Genomic DNA, 23,167 nt, shown 5'->3' on the forward strand with positions numbered 1-23,167 from the left:
ATGCCATGCCATTACAAGGCAAACAGGGCTAATGGTTTTCTACAACTGTCACTACCATAGTTAAACACACGATAAGCTGCAGTTGCTGATTTAGCTGTGCGTGTCCTTTAGTTTTCTTTGAGGTGGGGGAATGAGGAGGGTAGAAGATAAAATATTTATCACCTAAGACTCAGCTCAAACATCACCTTTAGCAGTCCTGACTCACCCAGGCACTGCATCGCTAACACCCAACGTAGTATACAAATTTTGATGAAAGTAGCAATCACAGATACAGAGAAAACACTCCATAAAGGTTGTCAATAATAATGCGGAAAAATGGACCAATAAATTAATGACATGTTTCCTTCATAACAATGTAGCATAGTCCAAAATAAACAGGATTTAGATCAGAAGGGCTGGATTTGAGTCTCGCTACTATCCTGGCTGGGAAATCTCTGATGCATTATTACATTTCTCTTCACCTGGGTTAGTTCATTCGCATATGGGGAAAATAATATCAAATTTAATGGTTTCCTTTGAGTACTGAATGAGCTAAAGCATATAAAAACAGCCTGCAAATTGTAAACACTCTACAAATAAGAATAATCTTATAAATCTAATCATTTAAATAATTCTTACTCAAAATGGTCTCATTTTAAATTATCATTTTTGTGTCATTTATTACTCACTTTAAATTACTATATTCCCTTGAGGAAAAAGTGATGTCCCCACCTTTCTATCAATTATTTTGCAAATTATCTATCAATTACCTTGCAAACTCATTGGATAATTGGGACTTAAGGCAAACCACACTGAAACAGAGCGGATTTCGATAGGAAATTCCTCTTGTAGGAATGGCTACTATCCTCAGAAAGATAATGACTTGTGGATAATTGAGATACAATGTCCAATGTATTCTATATTAGCATAATGTAAAAATTTTAGACAACGGCAAGATAAATATCCAGATGTAGTATTATAGTCTATAACTTCAGAGCACCAGTTAGTGCACATTAGCTAATAAAAGGATGGCTAATCCATCTAATTTATAGTCTGGCACACCATATTTCACAGTATTTGGGAGTAACCTACCAAGTATAATCCTTACAGTAGAAATCACAAAGAAAATCCACAAGTACTGGGGCTGTTAGCGAACCTGGTAGCAGTAGGCTGAATAATGCTTCAAATGTCAGATTAATAACATTTCTGGATTATTTCTGAAGGTAATGAAGCCAAACATTTTTAAGAATGGAAGTTTGAGTTTTTAAAAGGGATTTGAGCAAGTCAATGGTTCAGAGAAAAGACGGCAGGAAATGGGGAAGCCGATCCCTTTTCATGCAAAACATGCATAAACTGATAATTAAGAATTGGCTGGAATCCATTTTAATATTAAAGTCTTGGAAGTTAGATGGTACGGTTGAAATGCTAGCAATTAAATCACTTCATCACTGAATATAATATTAATTCAAATTAAAAGGAGTTACATCGGAACAACCATTTACTTTATTCCCCTGAAAATTATCCATAAGTAGGTCCTCTACAACATGCCCTGTATATAGAATGTATATGCCTTGAAAATATGTGTGTGTATTCAACTATTGTTAACCTTTCAAAGATATTACCTGACTTTCCATTTTCTTAAAAATATTACACCACCTTAAAGTACCATGGCTTAGTCAATAGTTACAAAAAAAATCACTGATCAAACTAATTTGCTTTGTTTCTGACATTCTTAAGAAGGCACAAAGGAATCATAAACAAAACTACTCTCACTATTAAATTGTAAGAAGACTTCCTCCAAGAACGAGTCTTCCCTGGTTGAGATACTATAGATCATCTTCTCTTTCTGGAACAAGAAAACACAGGGCATGAGCTATGCTGGCCCTGAACAACTCAACCAAAGGACTATGCAGGTTAATTTACAAGAAGAACTCCTAAATACTGATACATAATAAATATTGATACATACGCCACATCCTTCTCTCTCTAAGAAGGCTCTGCCTGGGTAGTGATGAGTGAACTAATCCATTTGTAGGATGAAAATCATTATTACAACTAAGATTGATGGTTTAAAATATACTTAAATTTTAATAATATCATCCTAATTTGTGAAAAGAGAATAGAGATATAATATTCATTTGCATCCTTTCATTATAAAATGTTCCACCACGTTCCACCATCAATCAACAAAAATGTATCAGATGTTTTTTATTTTCTTAAAGGAAAATATCCATATCTGTTTTTCACCCATAACTGACATGAAAGGATGATCCCCACCCCCCCAAACACTGTAAAGCAATTGTGAACTCATTGATAATCTTAAAAGAACAGATGATTCAAGTCCTATTTCTGACAGCTGAGTTAAAAACAAACCAACCCACAATGCAGGCATCACAATGCAGTCTCTTTATGATAGCAATAGGCAGTTTTTTTTAAATTACATGCCCTTATGATTCTTTCTTCCTGATGTTACTAGTAAATGCTGAAATATTCTACCTAAGTGATTGTTGGGCTGGAAAAAAGAAAAGAAACTCTAATGCAAGTATTTATACCTTCTGCAATGAAAACAAGATATTATTGCCTTGCGTGACCTTTCCTAAATATGAGATACAGCATTTTACACAATAGTTTCTTGGTTCACGCTTCAATTACTGACCTTTACTGTGTAGAAAATTAATGCAATTTCCATTGTAATCCATCCGTACAAATAAGGTCCACATAGAAGAATTCCACATAGGGAATCTAATACAAATAGGAAATGTCAGCTGATTGCTGTTGGCTGAACGTAGCCGTTATCTGTTTGTTCTGGGGTCCCCGGCAAACTCTACTTGTAACAAGCAATCTCTTGTGTGAAGCCATCAGGTATAAGAAAGAAAAATCTCCTCTCCTCAAAGTTTAGTTTGTACATTTAGTTTCCTAAAAGCCAAAAAACTAGTGACCTGAAAGTTCTACATTGTAACTGAAAGTCCACAAAAAGAAAGGAAGGCAAAACTGTGGAGCCTAATTTGGTTTCTAAAAATGCAGATCATTTTCCATGGACTTTCAACAATGAGAAGAAGCAAGAGGCTATAGTGATGTCATTTTACAACCATCCCCGTTCCAGACAATAAAAAGATGACAGACCCCAGACCATGTCCTGGCCTGTGCATCAGAGACAGGCAGAATATGGGAATGCGTCCATCTCCCAAGGAAGCTGTGCCAAGGGGCCCCAGCATGCTTTCATCTTCCACAGTCGTCCATGATGGTATTTTGTGGGAAGGGGTGCTGGCAATTAAGGAGTGTCACTTTCAAGATGGATTGTTTGGGTAGAAAGGAGTTCCTCTCCTCTTCTGGTTTGGAAGGAGACGGCTGCGTGTTTATAACCTGTAAACAGTTCATCTCTCACTGGGTGTGTTACAGTTCCCAGAAGCCCGTCTGTCATGTCAAACACACAACAGAAGCCAGAAGGGCGCTGTGGGGAAGCCCTTGGAGTCAGCACACTGTGGAGGGCAGTGGCCCAGGGCCTGTGTGCTTGAGGGACCCATCCCAGGCATGGAGGCTGCTCTACATGGAGAAGAAATGATGAAGTGTAATAATATATAGGTGGATGTATGCTCCCGAAGTCTTAAAAGTTGAAAACAGCTCTAGTTTACCCATCTCTTAGAGAAGTGAGAGTGAAGAGACGTGCAAAAAGACTGCAAAGTTTGCCAAAATCCTCTCACAATAGAAGGCTTATGTTCAGCAGAAGAGGCACAAACAGAAGTCAACATTTCATTTCAGACTTATTCCTCTAGAAGTTTCCACAGAAGTATGAAATTGAGGAAGCAAAACAAACATGGCCATGTGGGGCTATTAAAGTCCCTACAAACATACTACAATCAAAGTATCTCAAGAATGGAATTGCCCTGGAGGAGACATGGAGAACCCCAGAGCCAACGTCCTCAGTGTGGGATGGGCTGCCGCATCTGTTGCGTGGAGGGCTGTGCTTGGATGAACGCAAGAGCTCCCAGGCTCATGCATGTAGATGCTGTAGTTCCAACTTAGTTATCCTTGCCCAGAAAAACTTGATGCACAGCCCAAATGGCTCTACCTCCCCAGGCCCCCAGAAAGCCTTTGAAGCACCACAATGCAAGGTTAGATGGTGAAAAACACTGGTCTAGACTTTCATGGCTCAATCTGTTGCCTGACAGTTCATCGACACCACTTTTTCATCCATTGCCTTCTTGTTAGATGTCTCCTTTATCAGATGGTGCAAAGCCCCATGGCCACAATTATCTCTCAAGGGTGGATGACATCCTCCTTCCACGGGGTGGCTCATTTACACAGACTTGGTCCAAGAGAAAGAAATCTTCCTCACTTCCAAACTTTGGTTAATAAAATTGATAATTATGCCTAATGTAGGTTTAAAATAATTTCATTAATACCTGTGTTTCCTTTGGTTAAACACCCCCTCACGCACATAAGCTTAGCTATGACTATTTTTAATGTTCAAGGAGTTACATCACTCAGAAGCCACTCACGTCAATTCATCAAGAAGAAAGTTGCAGGACTTCCCTGGTGGTGCAGTGGTTAAGAATCCGCCTGCCAGTGCAGGGGATACGGGTTCAATCCCTGGTCCAGGAAGATCCCACATGCCATGGAGCAATGAAGCCGGTGCACCACAACTACAGAGCCTGTGCTCTAGAGCCCGCGAGCCAAAACTACTGAAGCCCGTGAGCCTAGAGCCTGTGCTCTGCAACAAAGAGTAGCCCCTGCTTGCTGCAACTAGAGAAAGCCCGCGCGCAGCAACGAAGACCCAAAGCAGCCAAAAAATTAATTAATTAATTAATTAAAAAAAAAAAAGAAGAAGAAGAAAGTTGCATCATGGGACCTTCATTCTAAAAAGGGTCAATTGCCTTTTAAAAAATTATACTTTATTACTTTGCTATTAATGATCATTTTAGCACAACAAATAAGATTTACGTTGTAATCTGCCCAGCATCCTTCAAATGGGCAAAACCATCTGGCTCGCTCAATTAATTTTAAGGGTGTCTGTGTCATGGAGCTAGTGTTTTTAAATTCGTTTCTATTTTCTGGACATTTTATATTGGATACTTAACTCTTAAGTTTCCCCCGTTTGCCCCTTTCCTCTCCTGTCAGCCTTCTACACACTATCACCCTAGCCCTGTAGACCCATAGGTTCTAGGGGACTGGGCGGCCGTGAAGCTAGTAGCATCTCATTTGGCATTTCACTATTTTTTTTTTTTTCATTTTATTCCAGAAGGTTTGTCTGAAAGTGTAATGACAACAAAAAGCAGCGGATTTGAGAGATTCTCCCAGGAGGAGAGAAAGGACAGATGTACACAGACGTAGAGCTGAAAACGTTGCCAGCAACAGCTGGGCAAGTGACAGGTTCTGAAGCGGGTGACCACCCTGCAGAGTGCAGACATGAGCCTAAAGGAACAGCGATTGCACTTGGTTTACTTTTGACTTCCTGGGCTACCTTTCATCTACCTTTCATCCACCAAGGGGAAGGCTAATCTTTGCCTCAAATGACAGGCCTCCTAGAGGGATGCTTCTATAACATTTCAGTTATTCCTTATATTTCGCCCCTTTTCATCCTCATTTTAAAAATGTTAAAAAGGGATATACCTTTTATACATTATGAGAATGTCACTATACTGGTCATCCTATAGTAGTAAAAATATATATATATATATAGTTTGACTCAACCGGCTAGAACACCGAAAGCAGTCATGTTCCCCCTTTGTGTCCTTTCTCGAGCACACCCACCTTGTCATCTTCATCCTCCTCCTCATCTACGTCCGTGCTCTCCTGTAAGGAAGATCCATAATTTGTAATAAAACGTCAACCAAAATTACCAACTACGAATGAAATGCATACTCATGCTTAAAGTTTTCCTATATCGTTGCAACACTAGTCTTTTTAAAATACACTGTAACTTCTTTAAAAAGGACACTTTTAAAGTTAAGGGATGCCTTGCCAAGGTTGTAAACAATATGCATAATCTACATAAAACTGTTAAGTATAAATAAAACTATTAGGGGAGTGCCCTTTGAAGGCAGCCAGCTTTAAAAATGCATTGCGGAGTTGTACTATCTGTAAACAGTTTTGTTCTGAGTCTGACAAATGAAGCAGCTGCTGTGTTAAGGCTGAGAACACCATACTCCGTCTGTGCAGGGCTCATTGTTAGAATGACTGCACTTTTCCTCTGGGGCCATTACCGAAACATTAGACAGTATTAAATGCATTAGTCTGAATGTAATCAATCTCAAGAATAAGCTACAGGTTTCTATATGGCATTCTTGTTTTCCTTGGGCTTCGGGGTTGGTGGGGGACAGGTGAGGGAAGGAGACTCAAGGCTCAGATCTGGACTAAAGGGGGGACTGCCTTTAGTTAAGGGGCCCCAGCACCAGCTGTGCTGCACAGAGGCTTGTTCAGATTCATTTAGAGATCTTGGCTAGTTAACAGGTACACTTGAATCACATCACTGCTACATTTAAAAGCTAACATGTATTGGTACACAATCCAATGATTTGGTAGCTTCAAAAGAATGCTGGGGGGGGGGGGGCTTCCCTGGTGGCGCAGTGGTTGAGAGTCCGCCTGCCAGTGCAGGGGATACAGGTTCGTGCCCCGGTCCGGGAGGATCCCGCATGCCACGGAGCAGCTGGGCTCGTGAGCCATGGATGCTGAGCCTGTGCGTCCGGAGCCTGTGCTCCGCAACGGGAGAGCCCACAACAGTGAGAGGCCAGCGTACCGCAAAAAAAAAAAAAAAGAAAAGAAAAAAAAAGAATGCTGGGTATCAGAAAACCAAGGACTATTTTCCATTTGAACACTTACCTTTCTGCTTAACCTTGCAAAGGTCAGGCATGCTAATTAGATGCCATTGTTCCAATAGAAAAAAGAATGGTCAATATCATGCTTGTATAAGGGAGTAACTCTGAAGTATCCAGACAGTACTCTGCTATCCTCCATAATCCATTGAGCAATTTCTTCAGGGCTGGTACTGTATTACCTCCCAGAATTCCTAGGAGCTCCACCTAGCAGTCTGTGGGATACTTAGTGATGCTGGAGAACTAACCTATTCAATGATGGCAACAAGCATGTTTCATAAAAGCACATGGATGAAAATGAATACAGTGAAACATGTTATGGGAGGAAAAAACTCTGTAATGTAATTAGGAGTCAGAAGTCTTCACCTTGAGACAAAGTCTTCAGCTGGAGACACTGTTCCAGCACTGTTTTGCTGTGTGACTTTGAGCAAATCACTTTGCCACTCTGAACGTTAGCTTTATGAAGCATGAAATGAAAACAGTAGTTCTTGACTCCTTCATGGTTATGTTACCAAGATTAAATTAGGTAATAAATTAGAAAATGTTTAGTAAATTAAAAAGGTTTCATACACGCACATACACATTTATATGCATACACACACAAGTACACTTATGTACCCATATTTACATACACACAGATATATACATATATATACCTGCCTACAAATACACATGTACACATACACATATATATACACATGCTATAAACGTATACATCATATATATACCTGGGAAAATAAAATCTGATTAAAACTGTAAAAATGTTAGTTGCCAGCACTTTTACAACAGATGCTTCTCTGTAAAAATTTCCCTCATCTGTACCTCTGTGAAACTTAGTCCTTACATAAACCTGTACTTTAAAGCTATTTATTTGTTACTTGGTTCTAGCATCTTCAGGCCCCTCATTTATTGATATATGCACATGCTTATTGCACTACACAATCAAAAACCAAACAGAATAGAATTTGGAATTCGTCTGAGGTTTTACTCCTTGCTATAACACTCATTTCCCCCATCCCAAATGAAATCAGAAACATTCCTTAAATATCCATTATTTCAGAGATGATTTTTTTAAATAATCAGAACATTTATAAGGAAAAATAGGTGAAGATGGTCAGCTTTTGAGTCTTAGAAAACCTAATGTGCAGGTGATTTTTCTAAAGGATGTTATCAAGTCTCAAGACCTTCGATTTTTGTTTTAAAAACTTGGTTCTTGAATCCGGGATGCCAAGATTATATCATAAAGCAAGTCTATAAATACAAGTTCCTTCTAACCCAGAGCAGAAAAAGATTCTATGGGCTGGGATTAGAGGGGAAGAGGAGGGAGAGCTGGAGAAAAATTAAGAAAAGTAAATGCTGGGCGATGTCTTTGAGAAGAGGCCTTGCCTGTGCTTCCTTTAACACCACGGTGAGTTTGAGAATTGCAAGAAAAACTTGGGCACTCAAGAACAGAGGGGCCCATGCCCACGCACTCTCTGATTTCCCTGGGAGTTGGCAAGCCTCAGAGCATCCCCTGAGGCTTCAGACTAGAGGAGAATATTGCAGAGGATAATTATATGGAGAGGCCTGAGGCAGCTTCTCAGTTGTGTGTGCCCTGAAGGGGCTCAAGGAGCCACCAAAGGCTTTTCTCTAGTGATTGAGAATCTCATTCCCAGGAACCTTATGGAGAACCATATGGGCATGAAGACATGTGCTACCCGCATGGAAATGCTGACCAAGAACCAGATGGCTCACTCAGGCTAAGAAGGCAGGCCAAGACTCAGGAACACAAGATGCTCTAGGAAGAAGACTCCAGATTACACATGATAAATATCTTCCCTGTAACATGAATACATGTGCAGTGTTGCTCGTCAAATGCAGTGGACTCAGGTTATGATTTGGTGGTGGTGGTTTACTGCTAACACATCTTTTCTTTAGTTAAATGTCAGAATTATTGGAATCTTTGCTCACCTGGCTGTCCTGGATGCTGCCAACCTTCCCCCTCGTAGGTCCAATGAAATTGTAGACAAAGAGGAGCGATAATGCCAGTGGGATCATGTACAGTTCAAAATTCCAGACAGTGACTAAGAACACCTGATTGGAAGACACAGACCAAATGACTACTTGAAACAACAGTATGGGAGCAATCTTCAATTCCTATTCATTGACTTAAGGAGATTAAACCCAGGACTCTCTATATAGTTCCAAATAGGTTAAAACACACACACACACACACACACACAAAGATACACACATGATGACTAACACAGCTTTAGAACTGGTAGCAGAATAAGGAAGACAGAGAAATGAGTTGGCCTGTCACACTCTGGAATAGAGTTCCCATATTTGGAAAACTCATTACCCTATCAACCTTATTCAGAGTTTTTTGCTGCTGGATTCAATGTACCAGAATTTAGGAGAAGTAGTGTGGAAAATCCAAAAGTCATGAAGAGGCTGGCCACAGGCCAAATTTTGCCAACAGTGAGGTGTATCTGAACTAGAAAGAATGATTACTTTTCAAAGAGGCTGCCAATGCTGAAAAATTCAAATATCTTGGATAAAAACTTCAGTTTTCCGAAGTCTCTTTAAAATAATTTTTAAAAATTTTATTGAAGTATACTTGACTTACAATGTTGTGTTAATTTCTGCTGTACAGCAAAGTGACTCAGTTATATATATTTATATATATGTGTATATATTATTTTTCATATTCTTCTCCATTATGGTTTGTCACAGAATGCTGAATATAGTTCCCTATGCTATACAGTAGGACCTTGTTGTTTATCCATAAAAATCTTAAAATCTTCCCATTTTGAGGCTACATGGCCACAAGAAGATGATTATCAGTGTTAATCTTTGACACTTGAAGAGACATAAGGTTTATATTAGAAAAAACATAAACAGTATCAAAATGTTGAGATCATTCTGGAATTTTTTTGTTCAATACTATGTTTTATAGATCTATTGATGGTGTTATGTATAAATCAAGTATATTCATTTTACCTGATCTATAGTTCCCCATTCCAATGAATGTTCTGCTATTTTTCCATTATACTCTCTTAGCAATGAAAACTTAGGTTGAAAAAGTGGCTTGTTTTTTAACATAGTCAAACATATTAATCTTTGACTTTAGCATTTCTGCCATTTAATATTCAATGTTCTACTTAAGAAATCATATGCTACCCTGAGGTGATAAAGCAATTGCCTTGTGTTTTCTTCCAATAGATAATTGTGTGTGTGGGTGTATGTGTGCATGTGCATGTTCCTTATTTTGTCTCAAATGCTTTTAGGTTTATCGTTGGAAACAAGCATCCGATTTGAACTCCATCCTCACAGATAGCCAACTTTTATTTTTATTTCATTTTTTAAATTGAAGTATAGTTGATTTACAACGTTGTATTAGTTTCAGGTGTACAGCAAAGCGATTCAGTTATACACACATATATATCTTTTTTTTTCAGATTCTTTTCCCTTATTGGTTATTACAAAATATTGAATACAGTCAACTTTCAGAATTAGATTACTGAAGGGATCCATACTTTGCTCACTGATCTACATGCCCACCTCTGTCACACATCAGCTTCCCACATGACTGTGTTGGTTGTTTATGGACCCTCTCATCCCTTCCACTGAATTATATTATTGTTCTTTCACTAAGACCATGTTGTTAAACAGCAGTTTAGTAACCAGATGATATCTGAGTGGGTAAGTCCCAATTACTTCACTTTCAAAATTATCTCGGATCGTCCTTTGCCCTTTATCCTTCCACATGTATTTAAAAATCAATTTGCAACATTCTATAAAATTACTGGTGAAATTTTTATTGAGATAGCCTTTCATGTATATGTCAATTCAGAGAGAACTGAAATCCTGACATTGACCTTCTGAATTATAAGGACTGTTTATTTCTCCATATACTCAGGACTTCTTTTATGTATCTCAAAATATCTTTTTTACTTTCACCATAATGATTTTGCGTATGTTTTGTTATTTTTTGTAAGTAACTTAACACTTTTGTTACTATTACAAATGGGGTCATTTTCAAATACATATACTTTAGTTGGTTACTTCTAGGTATAGGAACGTTGATTTATATGTTGTTCCCATTATTTCTGAGCCCTCTTATTGCTTGTTATGAGATTGCAAATGTATCATTTTGGAGATGTGGTTTGGAAAATCATATAAACTGCAAATCATGACATTTTTCTTTAGCCTCCCAGTCTATACATTATATTTTGTTTTAGTGCTAAACCTCTATACATTTTTTAATAAGTACAGAATTTCTGAAATACTTTTTGATTCAATGCAAATTATTACACTGTTGATGTCTTCCAGTCTATTAATTTGGTGTGTTTTATCAACTTTCTTTTATTTATTATTTCATAATATATATATTTTCCTATAATTTCCTAGCTTTTCAAAGCTTTCTCTTTCTTTTACTTTTTTGTCTTGTTTTGTTTTATTATGAACAACATAGAGAAAAGTAGAGAAAACAGTACAGCAACTTCTCTACTATGTAAAACTAGTGATTTTCCTTATTGTTACTTATTTTCCTTTCCCTGTTCTTAAAGTTCTTTTAGGATTAGAGGTTTTAACTGTGTTCTAAAGGATTACTATTTCTTAATGTGTATCTACTGGATAAGTGGGGTTTTACTGTTCTTTTAAATTTCTAAATATAATTTCAAGTAAAAAGAGGCTGACCTAAAACTACTGAGAAAAAATAGGAAACAACATATTTTTGATTTATTTTCATCATCAACTATTTATAAAATGTCTTCAACAAAATTACTTGTACATCAACCAATACTAGAGGGACAGCTGTGTTAGACAAACACTTCATTTGCCATAATATTTGCCTCCACCAGGTATAGGTAAGTAAGCCCAGCGTGTTTTACAAAAAAAAAAAAAGAGCCACATTTAAATATCACATTCAAAGGGCTTGAAACTCTTTTCGAGTGAGAGACTAGTACCTTCAGAAACATTTTAAAAATCAATGCCTAATTCCTACTTCTGTAATAAAGGATTAATTTCCTAGCAACAGCTTCTAGCAAAAACAAATAGAAACCCTTGGCAGAGAGGGGAGACTAATTATCTGAGAGTCTGAAACAAAGTTATTTAATTTTGCAGGGGAGTTGAAACCTTGGGAAAAGAACTCAGATCTGCATGGAGTCACTTTAACGTTTCTTGCACCTTTGACTCAAGAGCAGCTGCAGACACAGAGATGGTACCAGTTGGTACTCAACAGAAAAATTTGCCATCTTTCTGAATGAAGGATATAGGCAAAAGAGTCAGTGACAATTAGGGCCACCAGAGAGTGTACAAACACACGGAAGGAGAGAGTAAGCAAAAGAAAGTCCCAAATTCTGTATGTGAACTCTGCTATGGTCTGTACCACACACATGGGGCAGACTCAAAGCAGTGTCTGAATTGGGATCAAAGCTGCCACCCACAGCAGGTGTGACCAAATGTGCAATTTGAGTCTAACAGGATTAATCCCTAGAGCAACCACTAAAGAACAAGCAGAGAAGAATAGATAAAAAGTCAACAGATGAATTAAAATGGAATTCTAAAAGGTAAGAAAAGGGAAATAGGAATAAGAAACATAGTAGACAAATATAAAACTAATAAAATGGTAACCTAAATTCAACATATCAATAACTACATTGAAACTTAATAGAATAAACATTGAAAGCATAAAAGGTAGAGATGAGAATAAAATGAATAACTCTATGGCAAAAACTTTGACCACTTAAGCAAAGGAAAAATTTATTGAAAAATGCAACTTAACAAAATTGAACAAATGTCCCCACCAAGATAAATTCAGGTTCAAATGCTTTTACTGTTGAATTCTATCAAACATTCAAAGAAAAAAGAACATTATGTTGGAGGGAACACTTCACAACCAATTTTATGAAGCCAGTGTTACCCTGATACCAAAACCTGACAAAGCCATTACAACAAAATAAATTACAGGCAAATATTCAACAGGAACAAAGATGCAAAAATCCTTAAGAAAATAATAGCGAACCAAATCAAGAAATATATGAAAAATATATACTACAGTGTGACCAAGTAGAATATGTTCCAAGAATGTAAGATTAGTTTCACATTAAAAAACAATGTAATTCACCACACTGACAGAAAGGAGAAAGAAACACTTGATTATTTCAATAGATGTGGAAAAAAATATCGACAAAAAATTCAACACTATTAATAAACAATGAATAGAAGGAATTTCCTCAATCTGATAAAGGACACTTACAAAAATCTTACATTTATCATATTTGATCATATTTGGCTATAGTTTGTTATATGTAAATTATGCTTTGAGAAGTTGCTTTTAAAAAAATCAACACTTGCTAAGAAGGAAACTACTTAGGCATGCAACCACATGAATAAATCTCAAAAACACACTGAGAGAAAGAAGCCTTATACAAAAAAGAGCACATACTGTATGCCATTTAGATGAAGTTCTAGAACAGACAAAATGATTCTATGATGGAGAAAACTGCATGATTTCCTTCTAAAATTAGAAACAAGGTAGGGATGTCTACTCTCACTACTCCTATTCAGTATTGGACTGAATATCGTAATCATTGCAATGAAGGAAAATAAATGAAATAGTATCAGAAAGAAGGAAAGCAAAACTGTCTCTTTTTATTGATGACCTGACTTTTTACATAGAAAATCCTAAGGAATCTATAAAGCAAATCCTAGAAATAACAAATCCAGCAGTGACAGGGTATAAAGTTACTTTTTAAAAATCAATTATATTTTTAAAACTAGCAGCAAAAATCTGGAAAATAAAATTTAAGATTTTCCATTTATAGTAGAACCAAAGCCCATAAAATACATGGGAATAAAATTCACAAAACGTGAGCAAGATCTCTTCACTGGAAATTATAAAATATTACTGAGGAACGTTACAGAATACAGAAAGAAGTGGACAGAAATGCCACTAGTTCATGGATTATAAGACTCAATATTGTTAAGATGGCAGTTCTTCACAAATTGATCCACAGATGAAAGCAATCCCAATTTTGTAGAAATTGACAAGCTGATTCTGAATATTATGTTGAAATGTAAATAACATAGAATAGTCAAAGCAATTTTAAAAAATAAAGCTTATACTACTTAATTTAGTTTACTATAAAGCTATAGTAATGGAACAGAAAATAGAATACACATATATGTAATTAACTGATCTCTAAGAAAGTTGCCAAGGTAATTCAGTGGGAGAAATGAGAGTCTTTTCAACAAATGGCTCTGGAACAACTGAATATATGTGTGGGGAAAAAAAAAGTCACTAACCCTTACCACTTACCATATATAGAAATTAAATAAATCATAATATCTAAAAGTAAATACTAAAATTTCAAAACTTCTAGAATACACATATGAGAAAACCTTTGGCATAGGGGAGGGTAGGCCAAAGATTTCTTAGGACAAAAAAGCACAACAAAATAATGTAAATAAAAGAAAAAGGAAACTTCATTGAAATTATTCTTCCTTTGCTCTTTGGAAGACACAATTAAGAAATGAAAAAAAAGTCACAAAATGGGAGAAAACATTTTCTATACATATACTGAAAGAGAACATGTATCTGGAATATATAAAGAATTCTTACAACTTAGTAAGAAGACAACTCAATAAAGATTGGTGAAATATTTGATCAGACTCTTCACACACACACAAACCTATATGAATATCTAAAAGCACGTAGAAAGACATCCAACTTGATTAACCATCAGGAAAATGCAAATAACTCCTATGAAATAGAACATATTAGAAAGGCTAAAATTAAAAGAAAACTGACAAGATATAAAGTGTTGACAATGTGGAACAACTGGAGGTCTTATACACTCCTGGTAGGAATACAGAATGATAACTGATTTGGGAAACCACATGGCAGTTTTTCAAAAAGTTGTGCATACACCTCTGTAATTCAAGCCCTCCTACTCCTAGATATTTAACACATGACCCAGAGACTTGCGCACAAATGTTCAGAACATAACAGCTTCATTCTAAATAAAAAGAACAAAACTGGCAACAGCCCAAATGTCCACCAACAAGTGAATATAATATATCCATTCAAGGGAACAACTACTCAGAATTAAAACAGAACCAACTATAAAATGTCAGAATCAGTGAAGCCTGATTTCTCTGACACCAAGGAAGCTTCTCACCCCACCACGCAGGTTTCCCTATATTCCATGATGCAGATGCAATAGTGACTCCATCTGAACCTTCCCCAAAAACGTAACTTTAAGAAATTACCTCAAATCTTCAGCTTAAAAATATTTCTTCACTTTCTACCCCAAAATGTGTTTGCCATAATTTTTATGAAATTAGATATGAAGAATATAAGCATGCCAAGTCTATATGAAGAATATAAGCATGCCAAATCATGAGGAAAAATGATTCATAAAGACACTTGCGTTTTCCTGGGGGAAAACCTAAAAACAGAAATACTGTCTTAGGGAGTCAGCGGTTCCAAGGTAGCTGTGATTGAGGAACTTAGTCAGCATTGCCAAAGACGAACATATCTCTTGAATGAATCCTCTAGGTATTGTTTCTTTAGGTAGGGCTGAGAAATATATTATCTTATGTCACAAAGAGTTTTAAAGAACAAATCAGGGTACATTTTTCTCAGGTTTCATTATGAAGTGGTTGATAAAATTGACCAACCAATTATTAAATATCTTCTATACATCCAAGAGGATGCCTCACTATAAAGTAGTTAACTTGGAATACCAAATACAATAGCATGGCTATTTTCCGAAATACTTCAGGATTTACTCATTTAAGATTATCTTAAAATTTGTCCTTCTGTCCCTTGAGAGTAGATTTAAGACTAGGAAATAGCTCAATTAAATGAAATCAAGTCGCTGAATAACTCAGAAACATTGCATTTGTTAAAACAAATGAAACAAACATACAAAGTGTGATTATATAGATTAGCATTTGCCATTTGTGACCTACACATTGTTCATAATGTTTAAAAGAAATTGAACAATGGAATCAAGATCCTCATTTAAATAAATATATATATATATTTATATACACACACACACACACATATATATATATTATGGTAGGGGTATTCATACAAAATCATGGATTATTTTATGTTTGTTATCATAAATAGCTAAGGATGCCACAGAAATTTGGGGAGCCGCTCAATATGATCATTATTCAGAGTATAACTTCGACCCAACATTGGTCAGATTAACTAGGTGATCTCAAATTGCTACTCTACTTTGTAGTAGAATGATATAACTTAAGATAGCATATAAACATTAAGCATGTAATAACAAAATTAAATGTTCACTTGTGGTAGAAAATCTTTGAGAAACTTCTATATCAAGTTTCAGCTATTGGAAAATCTACTCTCTGTTTTAAGTTACCCATTCCTATATCCCTAAGTAAACACTGAATTTTAAGGAATAGAATAAAGAAGTCAAGATTCACCTCATAAAGTCAATTAAGGCTTAAGATAAAATTATTATAAAAGTGGAACTGATTATTTTAGAAGAAAAACAGACGAAAATTAACCAAACATCTACCTTCCTTACTAGACTCCTGGGTTAAAATTGTATGGAGAAACGGCATCTCAAGAAGCACAAAGGAAGGGCTAGTTGATTTAGTTTGGTTAAGGCACTGCTGCTTTAAAGCACAATGACTTTGAATGAATATTCAAGGGGTTGGAAGATGTTTTGTTTGGAAAATACTGAAGAGGGGCCTAACTTTCTGTGAAAACCACTGGTGTGGCCCCTATGACAAAGAAAATGAGAAAGAGAAGCACACACACACCTTTCAGAATATTGTGAAAATCGGTTCTTTTGTTACACTAAAGATTAAATCTAGGCATTTGAAAACAGTGTCTCTTGAAATAATCAGTCTTTATGAACAACCATCCTGTATGTGTCGGGCCCAGATTGGGGGGAGATTCACACACACATGATTATTTTAGAATAAAGGTATTGAGTACTGTGAAACAAACTATGCTAGTTCTGATCCAAAAAACTCAAGGGTTAAACAAAGAGAAAACAATGCAACAATTTGTTTTTAATTTGACCACATACAAGTTCATTTCTATGACAACAAATCAGTAAGTGTCCCCTTCTCAATAAAGTATACCTGGATTTATTGTCACTAAAAGAGAAAAACAAAACGCCTTATGTACCACCATAATAAAGCAAAACAATAGAAAACCAAAAAAAACCACCTACAGGTCATGTCATGTCCTTTCATCTGAATATTTTCTATTGCTTCCTGGCCTACCTTATGACATTTAGACCTCATAGTTTAACATCTAAGACCTTCCTTGAACTGACTTACATTTGACTATTTCATAAGCCAACACCCACCACACATCCTAGATTCCTAGTCATGTTGCACTATTTGCAGACCCCAAGAGATGAAATGGTGTCCAGGATTTTGCTTCTGAACACACCCTTCTCTCATTTAGGAAGCTATTGCTTGAACGTTTCCTCATTTTGTAGTGTGACCCCCTCACCCCGACCCTGAGCACTAATGCACTAACCCCATCTTTTTGTCACTGCTTTACTTCATGCATAAAATGATTGTCCCAGCATTTATTGAACACCTACTATGAACCACACTGATTTAGACACAAGAGTGAACAAAACCAAGCAACCAACCAACAAACAAAACAGCCTTCATAGAGCTTACATTATATTTGGGGATTAGGGATGAGACTGATACATAAGTAAACTATATATTCTACATCATCAGATGGTAAGAATGGCTATGAGGAGGGTGACAAAAAACAAAACAGGAATGTAAGAAAGGGAACACCAGACAATGGGGCTAGGACTGCAATTATAAGTAGAGTGGTTAGAGAAGGGCAATATGTGGGCAAAGCCCTTGGAGAAGTGTGCAAATCCAGGTGAATAGTGTTTCTGGTCAGAAGAACAGAAAATCCAAAGGTCCGGAAATGGGAGTATGCCTAGTACTTTCAAGGAATAGTAAGAACCCCCTTGGCTGATACAGAGTGAGCAAGAGGATTAGAAAGGTAAGAAGTGAGAAAGGAACAGGAGCCAGTCCTAAAGGGCCTAAACCATGGCTCTAAGTTCTTTGGCATTTATTATAAGGGAGTTGTTGAGTTGTCAGAGGATGGTGAGCAGAAGACGGACATGATCTGACTCCTATTAAAGAGAGATCACTCTGGTACATCACAAGAACATACCATAAAGAGGCAAGGTAAAAGCATAGGTTTCATTTAGAAAGCTATTGCAATGATCCAGGTTAAAGTTAATTGTAGTTTAGAACCATGGTGATGGCAGTGCAATTAGTGAAAAGTGGTCATGTAACTCTATTTAGAAAGTAGACCAAGAGGATTTGTAGACAATTTGAATGAGACGATAAAAATGGAATCATCAAGGATGATACCAAGCTGTGGGGCTTGAAAAACTGGAAGACTGGATTGGTTCATTAATGGAGACAAAAGTCTGTAGAAAGAATAGGTTTGGAGAAGGAGAGTCTGAGGCACCTATTAGACATCCCTGCAGAGACACAGAGTAGGCAATGGATAGAAGGTTTGGAGTTCAGAAAAGAGGCTAGGGCTAGAGGCACAGATTTGCATATTATCAGCATTCAGATGGTATTTAAAGGTATCAGACTGGATAATTTTAACAAGGAAATAACAGTAGAGAAATGGTCTACAAGTGTAGTGATCCCTAGAAAAGTGCAAATTTATGGGTTGGAGAAGATTAAAAGGAACCAGAAAAGGAGACTGAGGAGCAGTCAGAGCAAAAGAGACACACTGGGAGATTGTGTGCTGTCCTAGAAAACAAGATAAACAAAGAGGAGGGCAACAATACATTTCTAAATAAGATGGTCACTGAAAATTGGTCATTGGTGATTTGAAATGAGCAGCTGACTGGAGTGATAAGACAAAAATCAGATAACAGTGAGTTTAAGAGAGAACAGCAAAACTAGAGACAGTGAGTAGAGATAACTCTATGAAACAGTTTGATATAAAGAAGAGCAGAGAAACAGGGTGGAAGCTGGAAGGGGATGTAGCAACAATACAGGAGAGAGAGGGAGAAAAAAATGATGATGTAGGAGACAGAAGAAAGAAGAGTTGGAACAATATTTTTGAAACAGTGGGTAGGAGTAGGAGCCAGTGCACAGATGGAGGGTTGGTCTTCAGAAGCAACAATTCAGTGATTCACAGTTAGAGGAGGGAAAGCAGAGGATACAGGCATAGATATTGGTAGGGGGATAGGTAGGTATGGTGAGGGCAAGATAGCAGTAGATGGGTACTTGTGTCAACCATGGTCATGATCTGATTGAGGACAGGGAGAAGGTATTAGAGTTTGAGGACAGAAGAGAAGCTATAAAATAGTCTAGAAGAGAGGAAAAGAGAATGGCTCATAGAAATGTAATATAACTGTCAGGAGGCACTGTATGTTTTTCTCTAGCCATGCTTACCTGAGGTTGCTAATCAAGTATAATGAAGGTAGAGAAGGAAAGGAAATTATTTTTAAAATGGACCATGGAATCTGAGCTGGATTACTGGTGAGGAACAATATAAAGTGGAGAGGATAAAATTTAAATGCAATGGCTATGTTAATTAACAAATTATAAACAGCTGAAGAGAAAATTAGTGAACTGAGAAATAATTCCAAAGAAGTTCTTCAGAATGTAGATGACAGAAACAAAGATACAGATATGTAAGAGGTTAAAAGACATGGAAGATAGAAACAAGAAGGTCTGACATACGTCTGATGGGTGTTGAGGGGGCAAAGGGTTAATGAGAGAACGGGGAAGCAATATATGAAGATACAATGCCTGAGGATTTTCCAGAACTGTTGAAATATACCATATAGGAAGATCCAAAAAACCCATATCAGGATAAATAAAGAAGAATTTAGGCCTAAAAATGTCATGGTAGAACTGAAGAATACTTGGGAAAAAAGTAGAAACATTCACAAGCAGCTAGAGAGAAAAGACAATTCAACTGCGAAGAAAAAGCAATTTGAGTGACTTTATATCTCAATGCAACAAGGGAAACAAGGAGAGAGTAGAATAACTTAAATACATATGCTTTCAGTCTTTCAGTTTAGAAACTTGTACCTAGCAAATTGTCTTAGAAGTAAAACTGAGACTTTTCCAGAAAAGCGTGAGCCAACAGTGCTTATCACCCAAAGACCCTCATGAAAGTACATATAATAGATTTATTTCAAAGAGAAGGAAAATCGTCCCTGGTATAAAAAGGCTGAACATGAGAATGTATGTGTTCAAAAGCAATGGTAAATGTGTATACCAGTCTAAATAAACATGGTTGTATTGAAAAAAAAGGTTTAATTTGTGTGTAATGAGACAATCTAGTAGTAAAACAGGGGACAGAAAAAGCCCATAAACTGGGAGAGGTATGGGTTGATTTGAAAAATTCCAAGACACCCTTGTTGTTAAGCCTGTATGTTAAGTAGACATGTAAATTTCAGGTTTTCAGTATGAAGCTGAAGCTTTCTCTCATTCTTTCTGCATAAAACAAAATAACCCACAAAAAACAAACAGAAACCCCCAAAACAGCTGTGAAAACTGAATAATCTATACAAACTCTGTATGAAGACCTTAAAGGGGAATCAAGGCATCCAGGACCTGAGGGGACAAGATCAAGGATAAGAGACAAATGCAGCGAAGTACATCTTAGTTTGCTATTGCTTTAACTCCTTCAGAGTTTTTTGTTATATTTTGTTTTATTTTTGCCAATTCACTGTGTAAGACAAGTGACTGAGCACACAGGAGCAGTTTAGAGCTCGCTTCAATCTTAATTATCTAGGGAGGTAAAAATTGGAGTGCAGGGGAACTATGGCAGCCAGGACTTGAAGGACGAAAGGAATAGCAGAGATGCAAGCCTGACATTCTGCATGCATGTCTCCTTGAGAAATTTACTGTTTCCTAAAGCATGTGAGGTTAGGATGAAAAGTTGAGGCCAAGCAGAAAGTGGGAACTAAAAGTTTTTGGCAATCTCACTGAGTTGGGAAATAAAAACTGGAGGTTAAGGACTCTTAGAAAATAAGGGCTCTAGTAAACACCACAGAATTTTATTAAGACTCCTGAAGCACTAAGTATAGGGGTAAAACCAGAAATAGATCAATCCTCAAAATGCTTGAAATCCTTCCTACCTTGGATCATTTCAATCCCTGACTGGATCATTCTTACTTTCTAGACCCTCACTGCCTCCTCTACATCCTCTCTTGTGGAAAATAACATATTCCATATCCTCTAAAATGTTTTAATAAATCTTATCCGGTATTTGATAAAAAATAACCAGGTATAGTCAGGATTAAAAAACAATGACCAAAAATCAAGAGAAAAACAGACAATGAGAACAAAAAGCTTATTTAGATGTAAGAGTTACCAGTTTTAAATTTTAAAATAGCCATGATTAATATATACATATTTATGCCATAATATATAATATACATATGTGTATATTAATATATACATGAAAATGGATTAAAAAAACATGGAGAGAACTTCTGAGCAAGGGCTGCTGAGCTGAGGTGTCTGCGCAGGCTTTCCGCACGAGGAACGAGGAACTCTGGTCTGAAGTGAAGCGTACAAGGCCTCTGCATGCCACCCGCTGTGAGCAAGTGACACTAGACTCAGCGTAAAGGAAAAGAAAAAAAAAAAAGAGAGTTGTTGTGAGCCTTAGATAAGAATATTCGGAGCCGGAGGAAGATGGCGGAAGAGTAAGACGCGGAGATCACCTTCCTCCCCACAGATACATCAGAAATTCATCTACACGTGGAACAACTCCAACAGAACACCTACTGAACGCTGACAGAAGACCTCAGACCCCCCAAAAGGCAAGAAACTCCCCACATACCTGGGTAGGTCAAAAGAAAAAAAGAATAAACAGAGACAATAGGATATGGACGGGACCTGCACCAGTGGGAGGGAGCCGTGAAGGAGGGAAGGTTTCTACACACTACAAGCCCCTTCGAGGGCGGAGACTGCAGGTGGCGGAGGGGGAAAGCTTCGGAGTAGCGGAGGAGAGCACAGCAACAGGGGTGTGGAGGGCAAAGCAGAGAGATTTTGGCACAGAGGATCGGTGCCCTCAGGCACACACCAGCCCGAGAGACTTGTCTGCTCGGCCGCCAGGGCGGGCGGGGCTGGGAGCTGAGGCTCGGGTATCGGCTTTCAGTCGGAGCGCAGGGAGAGGACTGGGGCTGGCGGCAGGAAGAGAGCCTGAAGGGGTTAGTGCTAGCCCGGAGGGAGTCCGGGGAAAGGGTCTGGAGCTACCGGAGAGGCAAGAGACTTTTTTCCCTTTTGTTGCCTGGTGCGCGAGGAGAGGGCATTCCCCTCCCTCCCCTCTGCCTGAGTGAGCCAGAGCCCCCGAATCAGCGGCTCCTTTAAACCCGTCCTGTCTGAGCGAAGAACGGACGCCCTCCGGAGACCTACGCGCAGAGGCGGGGCCAGGTCCAAGGCTGAGACCCGGGAGCTGTGAGAGCAGAGACAGGGAAATCTCTCTGTGCAGCCTCCGAGGCAGCGGATTAAAGCTCCACGGTCCATTTGATGTGCCCTGCGTCTGTGGAGTGCATGAATGGACAGCGAATCATCCCAAATTGAGGAAGTGGACCTTGAGGACAAGATTTAAGACTTTCCCCCCTTTTTTTTTCCTCTTTTTACAACGAATTATCTCAAATTAAGGAGGTGGACTTAGCAAGATTTCAGACTTTTCGCCCTTTTCCTCTTTTTACAACGAATTATCCCAAATCGAGGAGGTGGACTTGGAGAGCAAGATTTTTGATTTTTCCCCCTGCTCTCTTTTTGTGAATGTGTATGTGTAATCTTCTGTGTAAGATTCTCTCTGTATAGCTTTGCTTCCACCATATGTCCCAGGGTTCTTTCGGTCCGTGTTTTTTTTCAATAATTACTTTTTAATTTTAATAACGCTACTATATTTCATACTTTATTCTATTTTACTTTACCTGCTCTTTCTTTTTTTCCTCCCTTCCCTTCCTCCCTCCCTCCCTCCGCTCCTCCTTTCCTTCTTTCTTTTTCTTTCCTCCATCCCTCCCTCCCTCCCACCCTTCTTCTTTCCACTTTCTTTTTCTTTCCTTCCTCCCTCCCTCCCTCCTGTCTTTCTTTCTTTCTTTCCTTCCTCCCTCCCTCCCTCTCTTCTTCCATTCACTCTTCCTTTTGCTTTCATTCCTCCCTCCCTCCTTTCTTTCCTTTCTTTCCATCCTTCCTCCCTCCCTCCTTTCTTTCTTTCTTCCTTCCTTCCTTCCTTACTTCCCTTCTTCCTTTCTTTCAATCTCTCTTTCTTTCTTCTACTAATTATTTCTTTCTACTTTTTCTCACTGTTATTCTGAGCCGGGTGGATGAAAGGCTCTTGGTGCTGCAGCCAGGAGTTA

At 37.8% G+C, this 23,167-nt stretch overlaps 1 protein-coding gene across 5 annotated transcripts in view; it reads right to left on the reverse strand.

Moving 5' to 3' along the window:
* The window catches only part of MCTP2 (multiple C2 and transmembrane domain containing 2), a gene marked incomplete at both ends in the record, with an annotated part of 197,884 nt that overhangs the window by 27,385 nt on the left and 147,332 nt on the right, over nucleotides 1-23,167 (reverse strand). For 2 of the 5 annotated variants that reach the window (XM_079699874.1, XM_079699873.1), the window contains 2 exons: nucleotides 5,731-5,772; nucleotides 8,742-8,864. The exons of 1 other annotated variant lie outside the window; for it this stretch is intronic. In XM_079699874.1, the coding sequence (XP_079556000.1) occupies nucleotides 5,731-5,772; nucleotides 8,742-8,864 (165 nt within the window). The remainder of the gene's footprint in view (nucleotides 1-5,730; nucleotides 5,773-8,741; nucleotides 8,865-23,167) is intronic. 2 more of the 5 variants (XM_079699876.1, XM_079699875.1) reach the window with 2 other exon arrangements.

The sequence above is a fragment of the Hyperoodon ampullatus genome (assembly GCF_949752795.1).
Source record: "Hyperoodon ampullatus genome assembly, chromosome: 3".
In the NCBI taxonomy this organism is placed as follows: Eukaryota; Metazoa; Chordata; class Mammalia; order Artiodactyla; family Ziphiidae; genus Hyperoodon; species Hyperoodon ampullatus.